This window comes from Alexandromys fortis, unplaced genomic scaffold (genome assembly GCF_014885135.2).
Source record: "Alexandromys fortis isolate MF-2015 unplaced genomic scaffold, M_Fortis_MF-2015_v1.1 scaffold_30, whole genome shotgun sequence".
Taxonomy (NCBI): domain Eukaryota; kingdom Metazoa; phylum Chordata; class Mammalia; order Rodentia; family Cricetidae; genus Alexandromys; species Alexandromys fortis.
In genome coordinates, this window is record NW_026067922.1 from 6102431 (window position 1) to 6123588 (window position 21158).

General features: G+C 37.9%; 1 protein-coding gene across 3 annotated transcripts in view; it reads left to right on the forward strand.

The window, feature by feature from the left end:
* The window catches only part of Smc6 (structural maintenance of chromosomes 6), a 57210-nt gene extending 36645 nt beyond the window's left edge, over nt 1-20565 (forward strand). For all 3 annotated transcript variants that reach the window (XM_050141810.1, XM_050141811.1, XM_050141812.1), the window contains 6 exons: nt 2940-3085; nt 5098-5223; nt 10062-10167; nt 16908-17060; nt 18947-19044; nt 20063-20565. In XM_050141810.1, the coding sequence (XP_049997767.1) occupies nt 2940-3085; nt 5098-5223; nt 10062-10167; nt 16908-17060; nt 18947-19044; nt 20063-20177 (744 nt within the window). In that variant the 3' untranslated portion in view covers nt 20178-20565. The remainder of the gene's footprint in view (nt 1-2939; nt 3086-5097; nt 5224-10061; nt 10168-16907; nt 17061-18946; nt 19045-20062) is intronic.
* Nucleotides 20566-21158: the final 593 nt, after the last annotated feature.

A 21158-nucleotide genomic window follows, 5' to 3' on the forward strand; every position in this document is an offset into this window, starting at 1 on the left:
TTTTTTGAGACAGGGTTTCTCTGTAGCTTTGGAGCCTGTCCTGGAACTAGCTCTTGTAGACCAGGCTGGCCTCGAACTCACAGAGATCCGCCTGCCTCTGCCTCCTGAGTACTGGGATTAAAGGCATGCCCCACCACCACCCTGCTCTTGATTTGCTTTTTTCATTTCAAATTATTTTATCTACAACTTGAATCATTAAGATTTTTGTAATTCTTTTTAGTTTTTGTTATTTTTTACTTTTTAGATTTTTTTCATCCAATATATTCTGATAATGGTTTCCCCTCCCCCAATTCCTCCCAGATCTTGCCCTCTTTTTTCACCAAAATCTACACATTATCTTTCTTTATTATTAGAAAATAGAGATCTAAAAATAATAATAAAAACAATGGAACCAGAATAGGACAAAACAAATAAATAGAAGAGAAAAAACGCAAACATGTACAGATGCTGAGACACACATTTTCACACACAGAAAACCCATAAAGACAAAATCAGAAACCATAATGCAAAAGATCTGTTTCTTGTTGACCATCCGCTGTTGGGCATGAGATCTGCTCTTAAGTGTGATTTGTATACCTAGTGAAAGTCCGTTGGGGTCTTCATCTGTGTGTGTTAGCATTTGGAGACAGCTTCTGGGTTAATGTTGGGTCTGTTGTCTTAGCAGTGGGATCCTTTGCGGGTTCTGTACACGTTAGCACAGTCTGTGAGTTCCTGTGTGTGTCAGTCTGTTGTGTCTGCAAGGCCTTGCTTCTTTGGTGTTCTCTATCCCCTGTGGCTGCTCCTACAGTCTTTCTGCCTCTTCTGTAGAGTTCCTGAACCCTGAAGGGAAAGTTTTGATGGAGACATCCCAGTTAGAATGGAGTGTTTGAAGCCCCCCCCCCCACACACACTTCTCTGCACATTGTCTGGTTTTGGGTCTTTATTTGTTCTAGGAGGAAACTTCTCTGATGATGACTGAGCAAGGCACTGATCTATGAATATAGTAAAATGTTGTTAGAAGCAATTTTATTGCTATGTTCCTTTAGGATAACAGAAGTATTTTGGTTTCCCATAGGTCTATGTCCTATCTAGTCTCAGGTGCTTGGCCACTCAGTGCGGTGTGTGGGTTCCATCTCATGGAGTGGGCCTTAATTCTATTCAGATAGTGATTAGTTAACTTCCTCTTCTATGACATCATTTTACCAATGTATCTTGCATGAAGGTCACCACTGTAGATTGAAGGGTCTGTATAATGTTTACATTGGGGCTAACCTTTCTCCTCTGGTAGTATGTGTAGAGTGCCTTCCAGTACCACGAACACTATAGTTAGTTGAGGTGAAGGTTCTGGGTAAATAACAGATTTCTCCATGATCAGTGATTTTCTTTCCATCTTTTTGTAGATGTTGTCTTTAGCAGTAGGTCCATCAGTTGTGGAGAGTTGGCAATAGCCTGAGTTTGGAGGTTTCCAAGGAGCCTCTTAACTATAAAGTAATAAGCTTCCATATGAAGTTTCTATACATATTTCATTTTGGTTAGTTTTATCTTCCCCCGTTCTCCCATATCTCTCTGCTCCTTATACTCTTGTTTTCATCCTTCCTTCCATTTTGCTATGTTGTCTTTCCTACTTGCTTCTTATGAGCCTTTTTCCCCCAATCTCATGTTTCTAGAAAAAAAAAAACACATTGTCTTGAATTTTTGTTTTCTGCAGGTACTTGTGTAAATTAACAGGGAGACTTAGTATCCTTCAAAATGTGTCTCAGTGCTTGAGAATGTGGCTCTCTCATTAGGTATTTCTCTTTAAGTGCATGCCACTGAATGTCAGGACTATGCCTCTGCATCACTAGGGTGTGTGCTGGCAGGGCTTTACTCCTGCCAGCTGTGCATCTTTGTAGCTAAGCAGCCACTGGGTTTTTAGGGAATAAATTGAAGATAGTCTTCTAGCCAGAAGAGGTAGATTCCATCTTTGCTTTATGTAGTAAGGAAAATGAGTGGAACTCTTAATCTGTTCCCATATTTGTTCCAAACATTATACAATACATTATGATATAAAATAGATACTGTATGAGAAAATACTTGCATTTCTTTTTCATTGCTTATAAACAGGATGGTCTGTGTTTTCCATCCCTCTGTTCTTCAGAGTACATCTTAAAGATGGCACATTTCTAATGACAGGGAAATTTATTTCTTCAATGTAAAAGCAAGGAGAAAAACATTAATATGGGTTGGAGAGCTGGTTGAGCAACTAAGAGCATTTATACTATTCCTCCACAGGACCTGAATGTGCTTTTCAGCACCCATGGAGTGTTCAAAACTGCTTGTAACTCTGGCCCCGGGGGGGGGGGGGGCGGGGGAGGAATGGAACATCTCTGGCCTCCACAGGCATCTATACATACATACACACATACATACACACATACATACATACATACACATTAGTAAGGAGGTTTGCTTGTTGGTTCCTGGCTGCCCAGCTAGCTTAGAGCTGAAATAATCACACAGAAACTATATTATTTAAAACATGGCTTGGCCCATTAGCTCTAGCTTCTTATTGGCTAACTCTTACATCTTAATTTAACCCATTTCTATTAATCTGTATATCATGATGACATCATGGCCTACCAGCAAATTTTCAGCATATCTTTTTCAGGGGGCCGCTCCATGGTATCCCTTGACTCCACCCTTCTTTCTCACAGCATTCAGTTTTGTTTTCCCCACCTACCTAAGTTCTGTGCTGCTATAGGTCCAAAGCAGTTTCTTTAATCATTAATGGTATTTAAGCATACAGAGGGAAATCCCACATCACATAACTAAATATATTAAATCTTCAAAAAAAAAAAAACCCCACTGATAGTAAATGTATGTCTTAAATTTAAGTTATTTTACTTTGCATGCTTTGGCAGAGTTAGTACAATGAATTATCATAACAAAGAAGTTTTTAAGATCTAAATATCATTTCTTAGGAGAAAATGTCACAAGCAAGACAGATCTGCCCAGAACGGATAGAAGTAAAGAAATCTGCATCAATTCTAGACAAAGAAATTAATCGGTTAAGACAAAAAATACAGGCAGAACATGCTAGTCATGGAGATCGAGAAGAAATAATGAAGTAAGTGATCGTTAATTTTCTTCTTTAGTGTAATATCCATGGATATTATTAACACTGAATCATTTTGTATGTAAATTTAATTTGGATGAAGTTTACCATCAATATATAATTGTACTGAAGTAGTATGTTAGATGGGCATTACTAGCAATGAACAATAACTTATTACTAAATTATGGAATGACATTTTAGCATAAATGCAATTTATGTTATAAGAATCATATGGACAGGAAAATATTAAGCTTCATAAGTGATCCAGAACTGCAAGTCAGAATAATTAGAAGCTGTTTTCCACATGCATGAAAATAAATGCAGTTAGTCAGTCACTAGTAGTCTAGGTCATTGATGTCTTGTTGAAATGGGTGTTCTTTCATTACCGATATAAAGGAAGGCTTTAAGAGAATTAGAGGACTTTATGATTTTGCTGTTGTCTACTGCCATGACTGGCCAATCATCGAATCTTCTTTCGCCTTTTCCATTTACATAATGTGTACAATTATGATTACTTAGCGTTTGTTAGGAAAATTAAATGAAAGAATCTATAATAAATAGAATCTAGAGGAAACCTAGCATATGGTTGTTCGAGCTTTTCTGAAAAGGATTTCATCAGTATGAATCAATGCTTTATGGAATATTTGTTGTAATTTTAAATGAGTTACTACTTTTATATTGTAATGTAAGGTGAGAAAATAAACTAAGTCCCTTATAGGTATTATTTTTTACAAATGAAACGTTAACAATAGTACACATCTCTGAAGAATGGCTAAAGATTAGTAAAATTACAGCTTTTCTACAAAATCCCTTTTTATATTACAAAAGGCTGAGAAGGGGTCCAGCAAGTGAAAGCACCAGATGCCACGCCTGGTTGTGTGGCCATAGTTCAACTCCTGGTACCCATTCTATGTAAGGAGAGAACTGACAACATTGGGTACCCACTAACCTCCACATGCAGGTGCACACCATAAATAAGTAATTTTTAAAGTTTGAGAAAACAAGTAATCTCAGCTTCATTTTCAAAACAATGGGGAGAAAAATCAGACTATTAACTTTCTGGAGGCAGTATATCACACTTTTTAAAAAATTTATAAATTCCATTATTTGGATGTTGATGCCACTCAGTAGTATATACTTGCCTATCATACACAAGACTCGGGCTTTGGGCTGGAGAGGTGGCTCAGAGGTTAAGAGCACTGCCTGCTCTTCCAGAGATCCTGAGTTCAATTCCCAGCAACCACATGGTGGCTCACAACCATCTGTACTGAGGTCTGGTGCCTTCCTCTGGCGTGTGGGCATACATTGAGGCAGAATGTTGTATACATAATAAATAAATAAATCTTTAAAAAAAAAAAAAAAAAAGACTCGGGCTTTGATTCTCAGTACTGCATCATGTATACAGTGTGTGTGTGTGTGTGTGTGTGTGTGTATGAATGATCTGGGGAGAGAGGGTGACTCTAACATTGTTGCTGTGCAATCGCAATCACGGTGTCCTGAATTAGCCAGCATCAGGCCAGTTGGGTCCTCAGTGGGCCAGCCAGACAAATAGGTAAGGTTTAGATTTAGTGAGAGAGTGTCAGCCTGTTGATTTTCTTTCATTGTGGCAGTTTTGAGTAGGTATGCCTTCCTTACCTTGCTGATCTATGTTGTTTAGAATGGAGGGGTTCCAATACTGACCTTGTGTTCCTTTGTTCCTTGTTGACATTGTTACTAAGAAGACTTTCTGGTGTGACCCTTTTATCTTTAGAAAGTGTCATTTGACTAGTATATTCTGACATCTGCCACCCCTGAGCCTTACCTGGTTACTTAACCTTTTCTATCTCACTGTATTTTCTCCTTTACCCCTTCACACTTGCCTTGTCTATCTCTGGTAGCATTCATTCTTTGACTAGAAATTCATGGAATCACTGTTCTTAGGGTCTCTCAACACTATTCTTTCCCCTTCTTTCTCCAGTAAAATATATTTGAAACTTTACTTCTATGTTTATATTTATTTACTGAATATTTTATTCATAAAATAGGCAGTACCAGGAAGCAAGAGAAACATATCTTGATCTGGATAATAAAGTAAGAACTTTAAGAAGGTTCATTAAATTACTAGAAGAAATAATGACTCATAGGTACAAAACATACCAACAGTTTAGAAGGTAAGTGCATTTGAAAGGTATATCTCTTTTTCTTTTCACATTATTCTATATGAATAATAAAATCATTAGCTCTTTCCTCAAGTTCAGCTGTATGAGATACTATGGGTGCATGATCCACTTTTAGAAACTGTAGTTGAATCAGTACTTTGAAAGGACCTTAACAACAAGCTGGCCCAGCTTTTTTACTGTTAGGTATCCTTTACTAGATAGCTTTCAGATGCTTGATTGCCCAGGAGGGTGTTTTGAGTGAGAACTTAGTAGTACTGGAGCAGTTGATTTTACTTTTGGAAATTGTATGTTTCTAAGGAAGATTGGAGGGGCCTCTTAAAACACTATCTCAATTGCTTTACCGAGATCTACTAGAATGGTGTCATTCCATGATTATAAACCTTTCTTTTTTTTTATTTACTGCGGTGTCTAGTGTTTATAACTCTGCTTGGAATATAGCTGGTACTTGATATATATTGGTTGAATAAATACCCAAGGAAACAAGCTATTAAATATCATACATATGGTACTTTGAAAGAAACTGTCTTCCAAAGGGAGTGGCACTATTAGGTATGGCTTTGTTGCACTAGGTGTGGTGTTGGAGGAAGTGTGTCACTGTAGGCTTTGAGGTCTCATAAGCTCAAGCCACACCCAGTGTCTCAAATCACGTCTTGTTGCTTGTGAGTCAAGATGTAAGAACTCTGAGCTCCTTCTCTAGCACTAAGTCTGCCTGCATGCTGCCTTGTTTCTCGCCATAATGGACTGAACCTCTGAACTATAAACAAGCAACCACAATTAAATGTTTTCCTTTATAAGAGTTGCTGTGGTCATGGTGTCTCTTCAGAACAATAGAAACCCTAACTAAGACAATACTCAAAAGACATATGCTCTTTCAGGAGTAAATAGATCTCCTACTTACACCACAAGAAGCCGGAGGGGGGGATAAAAACTGGAAGGCAGTTTATAGAGGTTATAGCTTTTAATAATCTTATCCCGAGGCAGCTATAGTTCTGTTTACCTGTGTTTTCCCCATATAGTTCCTCAGTAATGCTTCTTACTTGTCTTTATATCCCAGTTTCTACGATTGTATGTTTGTGTATAGAGCATGTCATATGTGTGTGGAGGCCTGAGGTTGATAACAAGTGTTTCCTTAATCCCACCCCCCGAATTTTTAAAAATTTGCAGTTTTTTTTGGGGGGGGGCTGTCAAGCATCTCTTGCTGAGCCTGAAGGCAGCAGCCTGAGGCTATGTGGGGCTTTTTATATGATGTTTAGAGATCCAATCTCAGATCTTTACACTTTAGGGGGCAATTCAACAACTGAACCATCAACTTCCTAGAAAGAAATTCATGAAAATATACCTAGCTGTTGTATATATGGAGAAATTCAGAGGTGGCCTTATTTGGCATATATGTGTCCTGTATACTATGACCTAGTATGTGGAGGTCAGGACAATTTGCAAGAGTTCATCTTTTTCTTTCATCACATGTCCTGATTGAGCTCAGGAGCCAGGTTTAGTGGCAGTCACCTTTACCCATCTTTCTGGCCACTAGGTATGGCTTTAAAGATAAAATGTTCCATCATAGCCTTGGACTACAGTAAACTTTGAAATGCATGTGTATTTCACATGAATATTTTTTTCTTTTGTTTTAGGGGCTTTTTTTATTTGTTTGTTTGTTTTTGTTTTTCAAGACAGGCTTTCTCTGTGTAACACTCTTAACTGTCCTGGAATAGGCTCTGTAGACCAGACTGGCCTCTAACTCAAAGAGATCACCTGCCTCTGCCTCCTGAGTGCTGGAGTTAAAGGTGTGCGCCATTACCGCCTGTTCCTAGTTGTTGAATTTTTAAAATAAGGTGTTTATAGTGGGCAGTTTAATCATGCACATTTATGGGGTACAGGGTTGCATTTCAGTACATGCACATAAATATTTCAGTACATGTACATAAACAGATACTTCCGATCAGGGTCATTGGCACAACTGTGGTATGTCCTCCACAGTCTTTGTACATCTTTCTGCTCTCTCTAGTGCTGTGCTCTCTAGGTTTGTGTTCCTCCTCAAATGTTAGGCTGCATGAAAGTGTACATTTGCTTTAGTCTTTAATGAGTAGTAATTTGGGGCCATTTGTAGGGCTCATCAGTTCATTTCCTATTTTTCAGAGATCATTTTGACTGGAACTGCCTTTGCTATTTGGTATCCAGACTGAAAACTCTTATTTCATGTATTTTGTCTCGGTTTTGAAGAGTTTTAGAAAAATAAGTGAGGCCGGGCGATGGTGGCACACACCTTTAATCCCAGCACTCGGGAGGCAAAGGCAGGCAGATCTCTGTGAGTTCGAGACCAGCCTGGTCTACAGAACTAGTTCCAGGACAGGCTCCAAAGCCACAGAGAAACCCTGTCTCGAAAAACCAAAAAAAAAAAAAAAAGATAATTTCCCTATTTTTATTTTGAATTTAAATTTAAAATAAAGTTTCAGTTATGTACCTGTTTTCCATATGTAGTTTGTTTCTTTGTTGTTATAGAAGCTAACATTTAAATAGTCTCTGTAAAAGTTGTGCTTTCTTGGTTTGGGTTCTTTTTCTTGTTGCTGGGACAAACACTGAGAAAAGCAACTTAGAGAGGAAGTGTTAAGTTCTGCTCACAGGTCAAGGGAGTAGGAATTTGAAGCAGCTGGTTATGTTGTATCCACAGGGAAAAAGCAAGAGTCAAGTGTGAATTCATGCTGTTCTGATCCCTTTTTACATCGTTAGCTAAGGATCCCGTGCCCAAGGAATGGTCTTTTAGGCTGGCCTTAGCCAATAAAGATAATTCATCACAGGTATGCTCAGGCTCGTTCCTCATGTTATTTTGGATTGTCACATTGACAAAACTAGCCATCATAGTGTGTTACCTTAGTAGAGGCTTTAACACTGAAGTGTTTTTCAATATTGTTTTCTCGGTTGTGGAAAGAGAACAAACATGACCAACTTGTTAGAATCATTTCTGTCTACTCTCTAACCTTATTTTTGGACAGTTTATGATAGAAATCCTGTGAATGGAAGCAGTCCATACATTGGAGTATTGAAGGATGTTATAGAGAGTTCTGGAATCCAGTTACTAGTGTTGAGGCAGTGAAAGAAACCAAGAAAATCTAGATTTCTCTGTCTTTGAGTGTAGAGAGTTAATATAGTTTAGGACATGTAGGCGGAAACTGCCTGTTTGTTTTCCTGATGCTCAGAGCCAAATAATCATACAGAAACTATTAATTACAACACTGTTTGGCCTATTAGCTCAGGCTTTTTATTGACTAGCTCTTACATCTTGAATTAACTCATTTTTATTAACCTGTGTATTGCCATGAGGCTGTGGCCTACCAGTAAAGGTTCTTGGCAAGAGAAAAGCTGCCAGCAGAAGCGACTCTCTCATTCGGCAGCTACATGGCATCTTTTTGACTCTGCGCTCTCGCGCGCTCTCTCTCTCTCTCTCTCTCTCTCTCTCTCTCTCTCTCTCTCTCTCTCTGTTTTGACTTTCCGTCTGTCTAGCTTTACTCTGCTAAGCCATTGGCCCAAACAGCTTTATTTATCAAGCAATAAATACAACACATATACAAAAGGACATCCCACATCAAGGACAGGAAACAGTGAGGAGAAAGCCATGGGTATGTTGAGGAAATAAGACTTCAACTCATTAATGAGTAGAGATGATAAGAAAAATTGCCAGTTATAAGGCTTTCATTGCCAAAATCAGGGACAGTCTGACGATCACAACAACTCCATCCTGATTAAGAGAAAGGTAGATAAGTAAACAACTGATGGCTGGGGCATAGCCCAGTCAATAAAGTGCCTGCTGTGCAAGCGTAAGGACCTGGGTTTGAGCCCCTGTTTTGTGCCCCCACATTAAAGCTGGGCCCAGAAGAATCAGACATAGTAGTACATAGTTAGACTTTTATTACTGGGGAGGTGGAGATAGGATCTCTAGGGCTCACTAGTGAAGCAGCTACCTAAATAGTAAAGCCCCAGAGCAAAGAAAGACTGCCTCATAAGTAAGGTAGACAAGAGCTGAAGAGGTGGCTAAGGGTACTGGTTCCTCTTCCAGGGTTCAATTCCCAACACCCACATAGCAACTTAATCTACAACTCCTGGATCTGTTGACTGCTGGTCTCCATGGATACTGCATGTTGTGGGTACTGCGTGTCTGTTGTGCACAGACAAACATGCAGACAAAACACATAATCATAATCTAACATGCATGCACACAGGAAAACCAAGGTGGATAGCACTAAAGAATGACAGGTGAGGTGGTTCACTGGGTCATGCACATGTCGACATAAACATACACACCAGAATCATGAGGAAAAGAGAATTAAGGCAGCAGAAATTTCCTTAATGGTTCAGTGTCACCAGACAGTGGAGCAGAAATGATGAGGCTTATAGTATACCAACAAGGGCTAAAACATTCCCCTAGCCTTCTTTCCGCTGTGAAGTTGGGGGAACAGGCAGGCAGATAAAGATGAATATTTATTTACCTTGGTGTCTCTAAAGCTTAATTTCTTTAAGGACAAGATTTGTCTTATGCCTGAGAGTAATAATGCCTTGAATAAACTATTTTGGTGACTAATACATTCATATGGACTGGCTGTCATAATGGGGCATATTAAATGTAGACTATATTCATTTATAAATACTCGATATAAAAGTAATGAATTTGTTAAAATCCAGAACACAAATAAATACTAAAAACATAGGGAAAATCATCTTAAATACACCTATTAAAATGGAGAGCTGTTGTCCAAACATTAGCATAGTTGTCTGTGTTTATATCATGTCGAACATATAGTTCTGTATTATAATGTGTCAAATTATTTTATTTCAAGGTGTTTGACATTGCGATGCAAATTATACTTTGACAACTTATTATCTCAGCGGGCTTATTGTGGAAAAATGAATTTCGACCACAAGAATGAAACTCTTAGCATATCAGTAAGTATCTTGACCCCACATTTTTATTAGTTGTTTCTGTTCTTTTGATGAGACGTTGATCAACTTTATCCTGTTAATCTTTAGAAAATAGAAATTTATTTCTAAGCTAAGATGATCTGTGCTAGTATTTTTCACATTAAGTTGCTACTAATAAAGCTAGTAGCTTGGATTTTTTTCCCCCAGTCACATTGTTTTCTTAGGATGATAAGTAATTGTTAATCCTGTCTACTTCTGTTTAAGTTTTACACAGCACCATGTAGGACATTATAGAAAGTCCATTGTCTGTAGTCCCACTGTGGGAAACCAAGAAGATTCTGCCTTGTAATTTTAATTATCTGCTGTAGATAACTACCTTTGTAGATTCTTTGGTTGTGGAAATGTGTACAGAACATGTGGTGTGGGGATATGGATTAACAATTGTATAGGAAGATAAAAAACAGTTACCTACTTTAAATAGTAACTGCTATCCTTGATATCATAATTTTATCCTTCTATTCAAATATTCACAGGAAATATTTGATATTTGGGGTGCCCTTGTCATTTAGAACCTCTGCATTTTAACCAAAATGGGAAATATTGGCCTTGCCTGATTGATTGATTGATTGATTAAATTTCCACTGGTAAATTGTGTTCACCATCTCTACCCACCATTTTTGAGATCCAGTTTTTTAAAGGTACAGATTTAAAAGTATGGGGAGGAGTTAGGCCTATGGTTGGTGAGTAGTATGTCATGATAACCCATTGTTTTTACTACAAAAGTACAAGAAATTACAAAAATTCTATTTTTAAAGACATTGGAAAGCTGTGGAAGCAACAGTGACTAGATGAATTGAAATTCCAAGAAGTGGGAGAGCCTGTCCAAAGTAAGCTAACATTGCTGGATATTTTCCTTCCTGGAGGCATTTGCTGATGTCAGAATTTTTGTGGTGAAGGGGACTTCTGAGACTAGGCAGCAGGGCTTGTGGAGTAATAGGCACATGACTACTATTTCAGTTCATTCTTGAGGGCTTAGGTTGTGCATGGCTGGGCAAAGGCACCAGAGCCTAAATCTTAGTAAGACTATAAATCCACTCCAGGCCTGATTTTGTAACATGAGGGAGCCCAGCCTGCTTGTTGTTGGGGTTTTCTGTCCTGCCCGTACCCCCAGCTGTTCAGTCCCAGAGAAAAATCACACAAAGATCTCTATAAGTTATAAAGCTGATTGACCCATTAGCTCTAGCCTCTCACTGGCTAACTCTCACATCTTGATTAACCCATTTTTCTGATCTATGTTAGCCCTGTGGCTCAGTACCTTTTTTCAGTGGGGCAGCTCACATCCTGCTGCTTCTGTGGTCTGGGCAGGAGTGGGAGGAATCAACTTCCTCCTTCCCAGAATTCTCCTGTTCTAATTACATCATTTCTGCTTCCTGTCTGATTTTCCCACCTATACTTCCTGCCTGGCCAATCAGCGTTTATTTAAAACATGATTGACAATTCTCCTGCACCATGATATCTCCCATATTAACTGTCAGGCAGCCTTAGCATAGTATGTCCTAGTCAAATGGAAACTTGACTCCACCTTGGTAGGCTAGCTATTATGTCAGCTAACATATCTGTTTTTATGCAAAACATTAAGTATAAAGTAAAAAGACTTGAGTCCCTACCATATAGTTTGGAGTCAAGCAGGTTGTCCATGCTCACCATCAGTATACCAGTGATTCTAGCCAAAATCAAGGAACAAAAGAAAGGGATGATAAAGGAAGTCAAATTCCTTATATTTATACTTAACCAGGCCGTCTATGTGATGAAATCTATATAACAAGGAACTAAAATAGTTAAATGCAACTAGCAGGGTTACAGAGACAACATTCAAAAGTGAAATATATATATTTGTTTGTTTGTTTTTCTAGCCAGGGTTTCTCTGTGGTTTTGGAGCCTGTCCTGGAATTATATTTTTATATATAGAAGCATGATCAAAAACTGAAATTTTAAAATACCATCTATAACAACATTAAGATATAAAATACATAGAAATCTGACAAAATATCTAAAATATCTGAAAAGCCAAAAGAAGTAATGAGAAATTAATGAAGACCTAAGTGAGAAATCCATGGTTGTCAGGACTCAAAAGACTCAGCAGGGTCTGGGGAGGAGTCCCATCCAGTAAAGTGCTCTGCAAGTGTTAAGACTTAAAGAGTGTAGATCGCCAGCATTGTATAAAAGGCCACACACCAACCCCAGAGCTCTATAGGCTCCTCGCCAGCAAGTCTAGCTGGATCAATGAGCTCCAAGTTCAATAAGAGACCCTGTTTCAAAAAAATAAATGTGAAAAGGATTGAGGAAAACATCTCTCTCTCTCTCTCTCTCTCTCTCTCTCTCTCTCTCTCTCTCTCTCTCTCTCACGCACACGCACACGCACACGCACACACATACTGCATAAAGCATATATGCATACAGCACATATAATTCAATATGTCAAAATTTTGGTTCTTATATTCAACACCGGTTGTAAAGTCACAAGCTTTTTTGTGGAAATTGATAAGCTGGTTCTAAAATGTGTAGAGAGTAGAGATTCAAAGGAACTAAAATAGTTATAATTACTTTGAAAAGGAAGAACAGTATTTGAAGACTTCCATTAACTGAAGACTAAAGTAATAGACAATAAGGTGGACAATAAGGTTCTGTTACATAGTGGCTCTCAACCTTCCTAATGCTGTGATCCTTTAATACAGTTCTTCATATTGTGGTGACCCCAACCATAAAATTATTTTCATTTATGAAAGTTGTTGACCCTGTTACTTCATAACTCTAATTTTGCTGCTGTTATGAATCATAATGTAAATCTGTTTCCCGATGGTCTTAGGTGACCCCCCTCAAAGGGTCGTTGAGACCTATCAAGGAGTTGTGACCCACAGATTGAGAACCCCTGTGATATAGAGCCATCCAGATTATAGAAACCAAGCACACAAGGGAATTTACCAAACGATGGATATGTTCTTTATTCTGAATTGCAGTTTCATACTTAAACATATTTATTACAACTTGATTAAATTGTGCATTTTAATTGTGTGCAGTTTGCTGAATCTTATTAAAATTCAAAAGGTTTTTTACATTTATTTGAGATTTCATGCCACAGTGTAAGTATGGAGGCCCAAGGACAATTTGCAAGTGTTTATTCTTTCCTTCTATTCTGGGAGTCCCTAAGAATGAAACTCAGATGTTCAGGTTTGGCCCCGAGTACCCTAACCTGCTAAGCTATCTTGCTGGCCCACTTCTTGTTGTTGTTTCCTTTTCTTTTCTTTTTGTCTCAAAGCCGTAACAGTTACCAGAGAAATAAGACTTGGAAATGTGATTGATAATTAAAAGGAAAAGCAAGAATAGAGCCAAACTCATGGTGATAGTTACAGTAGATAGTAGGCTGGTCTCTTACCACAAGTGATACGTTTCATGAAATAAGAGTTATCCATAGCAAAGTACAGTTTCAATACAGATTTGTAATTCACACAAAACATGGTTCTAAAACTTTTAAAATGTAGTACTTGATATGAACAACTCATTGATTGGCTTGGCTTAATCGCCAGCTGGATGTAGGTAAAGATAAATATAACTGAATTCAAGTAAGTCAGAAAGAAATATGTGAGCAACATAAAAACAAAACAAAAAACCACCAAACAGAGCCAAACAGGACAAAATTGGCAGGTTTTGTGAGAATGTAATTGGAGTTCCACTAAGAACAGAATGAGCAAAGAACAGAAAAGTATTGAGAACCAAAGTATTTAAGGGGCCAAGAGCATCAAACTTAACTTGTTCTCAGATTCTTTCACAATCTGGGAAGTGCTCTTAATTTATAATAAACCAAAACATGAGGGCTACGCTGAGGTCTCTAGCACAGCCACTGCAAAAATGTCAAGTGAATACATGTTAAAGGCCAACTAAAAGAAATTGCTTATTGAGAAGCCAGGTATGTCTATTCACATTTGGAGTGCTCAGGCAAGAGGATTAATACAAATTAGAGTCCATTGTAGGTTACAGACGGAGACCCTGTCTCAAAATAGTCAAAAGAGAGAAGACAGCAAAGAACATGGGAGACAAACACAAAATAGTGAGAAATAAGATGTAGTTACCAGTAATTACATTATGCCTTTGTGGGCCAAGAAAGTATATTAAAAGCAAAGGTTGCCAATGTGTATAATAAGATTATGAATCAGTTCTGTTAGAGGGAGACTTGAAATAATATTAACATAAGGACAATGAAGATCCTGAGTGAAAACATGGAACAAAGGTGTGTCATCCAGATGACAAGAGAACTTACACATTGCTAACAAAATGAGGTTTCCGTAGTCTTAAGACCAAAAGGAGTGCTTCATAGGATTAGAAAGTTACATTGAAAAATACTTGTATAGTCAGAAGACAGGAAAACTGGATTAAAGGGCACAATAATAGTTAAATATAGGTGGAATTTTCACTCTCAGTAATTAATGGAAAAATCATAAAGTCATTAAAGCTATACAAGCCTTATTGTATTACCAAAATTTTGACCCAGTAGCATAAAGGTAGAACACTGTGGTGGATTATAATTTTTGGTAACTGCCTTTGGAACATTTACCAGCAGCATAGACCATTTTCTTGTCCTTGGTTAAACATCTTAATAAGTTTCAAAGAATTAAAGTTAGAATTGAATGAAATTAGAAATAACAGTACCTAAAAATCCCAAATTTATAAAATTACAGATTTCTAAATGATTAAGGAATCATAACAAATCACATGGGAATTAGAAGATAATTTCCATCAACAATAAAATAGTAAAACATAGCAGAACTTGAATGAGGCATTGCAGCACTTTTCAGAAAGGAATTTGTGGTGCTCTATACATGTTTCAGGAAGGTAGATCCAGCAATAGTGGTCTGCCTCGGGAAGCTAGGAGAAGACAACTAGGAATTCAGGTACAGAGATCTCTGAGAGCAGAAGAGGAGAGGAGAAAGTACACGTCCAGGGTAACAAGACATGGAGACTGCAAAGCAGCTGACCATGACTCCCTCATCTAGACAGACACTGCTGTAAACCTGTGGGTAAAGGGTGATCATTTCATGAATTATATTGGATTCAAATTATTGGGTATTCCTTTGGTTCAACAGAAGGAAAAAAAAACCCAACTGACTTTTATCCCAGACACAAGTAAGGGGATCGAAATGCTAATTATTCTTACTTGACTGGTGTGTGCTTTATATGTGTGGAAATAAACACACCATGCTCCATTAATTTGTGCCACCCTTGCCTCCTAATAAAAAGTAAAGTATTTTCATGAAGATTTAAAAAATAGGACACAAAAAGTAATTTTAAAAAGTAGCCATAGTAAGGGAGGCTATTGCCTAGGGAAAGGTAATTTTTGGTACATAATAAAAGAACTTATCTAGATGTTTTTGAGAATAATAAAAGAAAAAAAAAACTTGGGCCCATTTTAAAATCACCAAATACTCAAACGAGAAAATATAGTTACTCAAATGGAGGCTAAGCACGTGGGCAGAGCTCAGGTTGTTAGTCACAGCAAAGCACAAACATAGGCAGGACTGGAAACTCGGTTGGTAAGGAAATGGAGTCAGAGCTACTACATTGCTATTGGGAGGAAAGTGGCATTAATTTGAAAACCCATCTACTTTTGCATGTAAATTCAAGTATAATAAATGCTTATCTCCTTAGGGGCATTGTGTCTTCCAAATGTGATATACAGTATACATTTAAATTCAGACTTTGTAAGCCTTTTAAAATATCAAAAAAGGAACGTATGCTCATTTGAGAATAGCATATGCCTGATACTTTTATAAAACTTTTCACTTTGTTAGATATATAATATGTCTGCAGTTTTGTCAAAATAAAATAGACTATCTCTTTATATTATTGTCTCAGGAAATTATGCAAAAGGAATGCTTTTAATATCATTGATTTTTCTGTTGTTGTTATTACCTTGGAGAGTTTTAAAATTTATTTTTAAAAATGTCTTTCAGTCCATTTCCACTGTTCTTGGGTAAACCTCTTTAAGTGGGTCTGTTTTGACAATCTCAATTATTAAAGCTGTGTAACCACTAGATGTCACTATGATTCTAGTAATGAAAAATTAACTCAGTAAAATGCTTCACTTGGTAACAGTTTTCGAAGAACTAGTTTAAATTGTTCGTTTTAATAAATGATGTTTGGTTAAGTATTAGATTTGTTGTCATACCTTTGGAATTTTGGCATGTTAGGTTCCATTAAGGTCACAAAAAGTACTCAATTTAATTTTTTAAGATTTATTTTCTGTGTATGGACTTTTGGTCTACGTGTATGTCTATGCACTAAGTGCATGCCTGAAACCTGAGGAGGCCAGAAGAAGGCATCCTATTTTTGGAACTGGACTCATAAATGGGCATAGATCGCATTGTGGGTGATGGGACCTGAACCTGGGTCCTCTGTGAGAGCATCTTGACTCTGAGCCATCTCTCCAGCCCCTAAGTTTAATTCTTTTAAAGTGAAACAAAAATTGGATAGCTTGCTGTTACAATATAAAATATTTTGAATGGAGTAGATTCTTTCAAACTTCTAAATGATCTTAGCTTTACCTCTTCTCTCTCTCTCTCTCTCTCTCTCTCTCTCTCTCTCTCTCTCTCTCTCTCTCTCTCTCTCTNTCTCTCTCTCTCTCTCTCTCTCTCTCTCTCTCTCTCTCTCTCTCTCTCTCTCTCTCTCTCTCTCTCTAACTATAAACCTATTTCTTGTGGTCACCCTTAAAGGTTCAGCCTGGAGAGGGAAATAAAGCTTCCTTCAATGACATGCGTGCTTTGTCCGGCGGTGAGCGCTCTTTCTCCACAGTGTGCTTCATCCTTTCCCTGTGGTCCATTGCCGAATCACCTTTCAGATGCCTGGATGAGTTTGATGTCTACATGGTACTGTTGAATTTTAATTTTTCTAATTTTTATTTGTTTGGAATGTTTTGAAAGGAAGAATCTTTTGTTTCTCCACAGCAGGGTTGGCATGCCTTGCCACATTAGTTTGTGATGTTAGTGGTGGGAAAACCCTATAGGTTAGTTATCTCCAAGGCTACTGTGGTCCTCTAGAGACCCAGCTATACTCCAGCTTTTGTCTAACGATATACATTGTGAGTGTCCACCTGGCAGGCTTTCTCTCCTTCAGCCTTTTCCCTAGCTTATTGCCATCAACATAGAAATAATTATAAAGCTTTTGCTTCTTAACACATAGCTTTTGTAGACTGGCTCCTTGAGTTATGGTCAGGCTTTTCAAAAGAATAACATGAAGGCAAGCTAGGTAACAGATGCAAGGACATTTGACTTTAAGGGTTAAAAAAAAAGGTTGTGAAATCTTGGTCTGCTACAATTTTTCAAATGACTTAGATTTACCCTTCAGGGGTCTCCATGCAATAGATGACATTGTTATCTGCTACCTCATCGGGCTGCAGTGAGGCTCAGACGAGATTCTGTATCTAACAATGCCCTCACTATTGATGCATTGTAGTCTGGGTGCAGGCTCTACAGCAGCGCTTGTTGATCAGCTTGGTCTCTATTTACTGGAGTACTTGGCACCTGACCTCCCTCTGGGGTGTGTTCTCTTATCGCCTCTACACTCTTTCTGGATTTACATTTTCTGTGTCCTCTTTCTAGTCTGACTTTCTACCTCCCAATTCTGATATCACCGAGTGTTTGAATTTTTCGGTTTGCTTTCTACAGTATTGTTAATTTTCTGGTCACGTGTAGATTTGATGTCATATATATTCCTCCCTACAGGCTCCAAATACTATCTGCTTATAGACCTACTTGATGGATGTTTTCTGTCCTGATATCTCATTTGCAGTCTAGATTTTCCACTACCATTCCACCATCCAGTAAACTGTCAGCATCCGAGCTCAGTGTATCTGAGACCGAGTGGCTATTTCTCTCAAAACATTTTTCTTTACTAAATTTTTTACCTTGTTAATGACAAATTATCATTACCACTCTAATCACCTAGCTCTAAAACCTGTGTATATCTGACTAACTTCCCTTTGACTTACACGCTGACTGGTCCTTTTTGACCCTCTGCAAAAGTTTCTACCCTTTTCTTCCTCCTCGTGTGGCTCTGCTACCTCCTGTTGTTTACCTCCAGCTGCTGTAGTATCCTCTTGAGCTAGGCTTTCGGACTGTCTTGCTACTTCTGCAGCCCATCTTCCACATGTTTTAGGGGAGTTGATTTGTAAAAACAGGCCTGACGATGGTAACTCTTTTAAAAGCCCTAGTTGGTTATATCTAAAGTATGTAATTTTGTAAGGTAATATTGAGACCCTTAACGGTATAAAAATTTTAGCTGTACTAACCTATAATTTTCCAAGCTCCATGCCTGTCTAATGTTTTCATGCATTGTGTGTTCAAGTCTGCTTATCTTTCAATGATGCTGATTTGGTGATGCCTTGTGACTGCCAAATTCTAAGAAACTGGATAAATTTGAAACTAGACATGTTTTGTCTTTATCCTGAGGAATTAACTATTACTGTACTTATAGATTAATTCTTAATAATTGTGTTATTGGTATATTTTCTTATTATTTTAGTTGTTACATGTGTTTGAAAGAGGAAGCCATAATATAAATATTCATGTCTCTAGAAATGACCTGGGAGGATATTTTTATAGTTTCTGATACTGTTTTTCTATAAATGATCTATGTGGTATTGTATATAAAGTAATGAACCAAATTCTAGAAGTTTGTTTCAGCCAATAGAATGTGCTTTTACAGGAATAGGTGATGCGAAACCAGTCCTAACTTTTATCATTTTTTTCTTCAGGATATGGTTAATAGGAGAATTGCAATGGACATGATACTTAAGATGGCAGATTCCCAGCGTTTTAGACAATTTATCTTGCTTACTCCTCAAAGCATGAGGTAACTTCTTAAAACTTTTTGTGAACACACACATATGTGTGTTTTGTTTTTCTGATTACATGTAGAAGTGATGTACATAACTTAACACCCCTCCCTACACATACAAGGCTCCAAAGTCATACCTGCCAGATGAAGGTGTCTCATTCTGTAGGTCTAGACCTGTGTGCCCTGATACCCAGTATCATCCAGCAAACATTCTGAGCTCAGTGTGTCTGAGACTCAATGGGTCTTCCTTTCAGAACATCTTTCATTTCTAAATATATGCACCATTTAATAATGGGAGAGGAATCTGTATGGACACACACACACACACACACACACACACACACACACACAGTCCATGGTAGAGAAATCTGTATGGAGACACACACACATACACACACACACACACACACACACACACACACACACACACAGAGTCCCAGCCAGCCAAAGTAGTCCTGAGTGAAAACAGCATAGAACTGGCATGGTTTTAAATACAGAAGTAAATAACCAGGGTGAGGAGGCTTTAGTCCTTTTCTTGCTCAGCAGACTTAAGATGACTTCTGCTTTCCTAGGTGCATAGACTTTTATTCATGTCCTGCCCCTTCTTTAAGAAATGAATGGACTCAAAAGTAATTTTGACTTGATTTTGAATTTGTTCCTTTGTGGTTTTTGATTTTAGTAATTCTGTGTAAGATAAATGACTCCAGATTTCCTCCTCTTTATTCTTGGTTACTTAGAAACACTAGTCTTAGAAAGAGCTCTGCTCTGCTAGCTATCCTCTGCCATGAAGGATTGTGATTCTGTGGAAGTTTGATTTGGAATATACAGGCCACTCTAGACAAGAATGTGAAATAGCTGACATAAAATTTTTTTATTCTCTTTTCATCCAAATTGAAAATAGTAGGATCTAGCAGGAAGTTTTCATTCATTGATTGCTCATATTGTTGGGGACTGAACCAATGGTGAGTGCAAATATTTAATGAGTAGAAACTTTTTTTGGGGGAAACTGAGTGTTTAATTTTGCTTCCTCTAGCTCACTTCCTTCAAGTAAACTGATTAGAATTCTTCGAATGTCTGATCCTGAAAGAGGGCAAGCCACATTGCCTTTCCGACCTGTGACTCAGGAGGAAGATGACAACACCAGTTGACAACTTAGTGCCTTGCCCTCCTGCTGAAAGATTGTGAAGGGGTCTGGACTGGCAGATGAAATAGAATGAGACTAGAGAGATTCTGAAATCTCCTTTCATCTGATCCATCGATTGTGGAAAGCCTAGAAAACCAGCCGCTGCCAATAGATAAATGACTGCTTTCCTTGTGAAAACCAATTTCACAATACTGGTTTTAAACCTTTTAAGTTTGCTTGCTTTAGAGTTTCTGTGTTTTACTTGTTTGTTTTTACCATCTACTTTTATAAATTTTTTCAGGAGTAAAATTTTGTACATATGCACATGTACATATCTGTTCAGTTTGCGTTCATTTCTATAGTATTTTGTAAGAATTATAATAAAAGTTTGAGCACCTGATGTTTACTTTTGACTCAGGTTGTTACGGTCTAGTTTTTAAAATTAACAAATGTCTCAGTATGGAATGGGGGATGCAGTGCACAAGACTGGATATACTGCACACTTAGTTTAAGTATTAGAGACCTACATAAGTCTGGATATACTAAGCAAAATCTTTGCTTGCGCATTGATTTTCAGCACTAGGGTACAACTATAGATTTGGGGTATAGTTTTTATTTATTTTTATTTTTTATGGTTTATTTATTTTATGTGCATTGGTGTGAAGGTGTCAGATCCACTACAACTGGATCTTCAGACAGTTGTGAGCTGCCATGTGGGTGCTGGGAATTGAACCCAGATCCTTTGGAATAGCAGCCGGTGCTCTTAACCACTGAACCATCTCTCCAGCCCCTGGGGTATAGTTTTTAATCACTATATTTCATTAATTTTAAGTTGGCAAAAGTACCTTTTATTAGGCACTTTGATAAATTACTGAAGTGCTGCCAGTCCCAACAATGCTTTCTCCTTTGTCCTTAAACTGTCTTCTACCCAAGGAAGAACATGCCAGGGCTGTGTGGTAGAGTTCCCATTTTGACCTGTAGCTTGTCTCCCTAGTGTAAAAGCCCT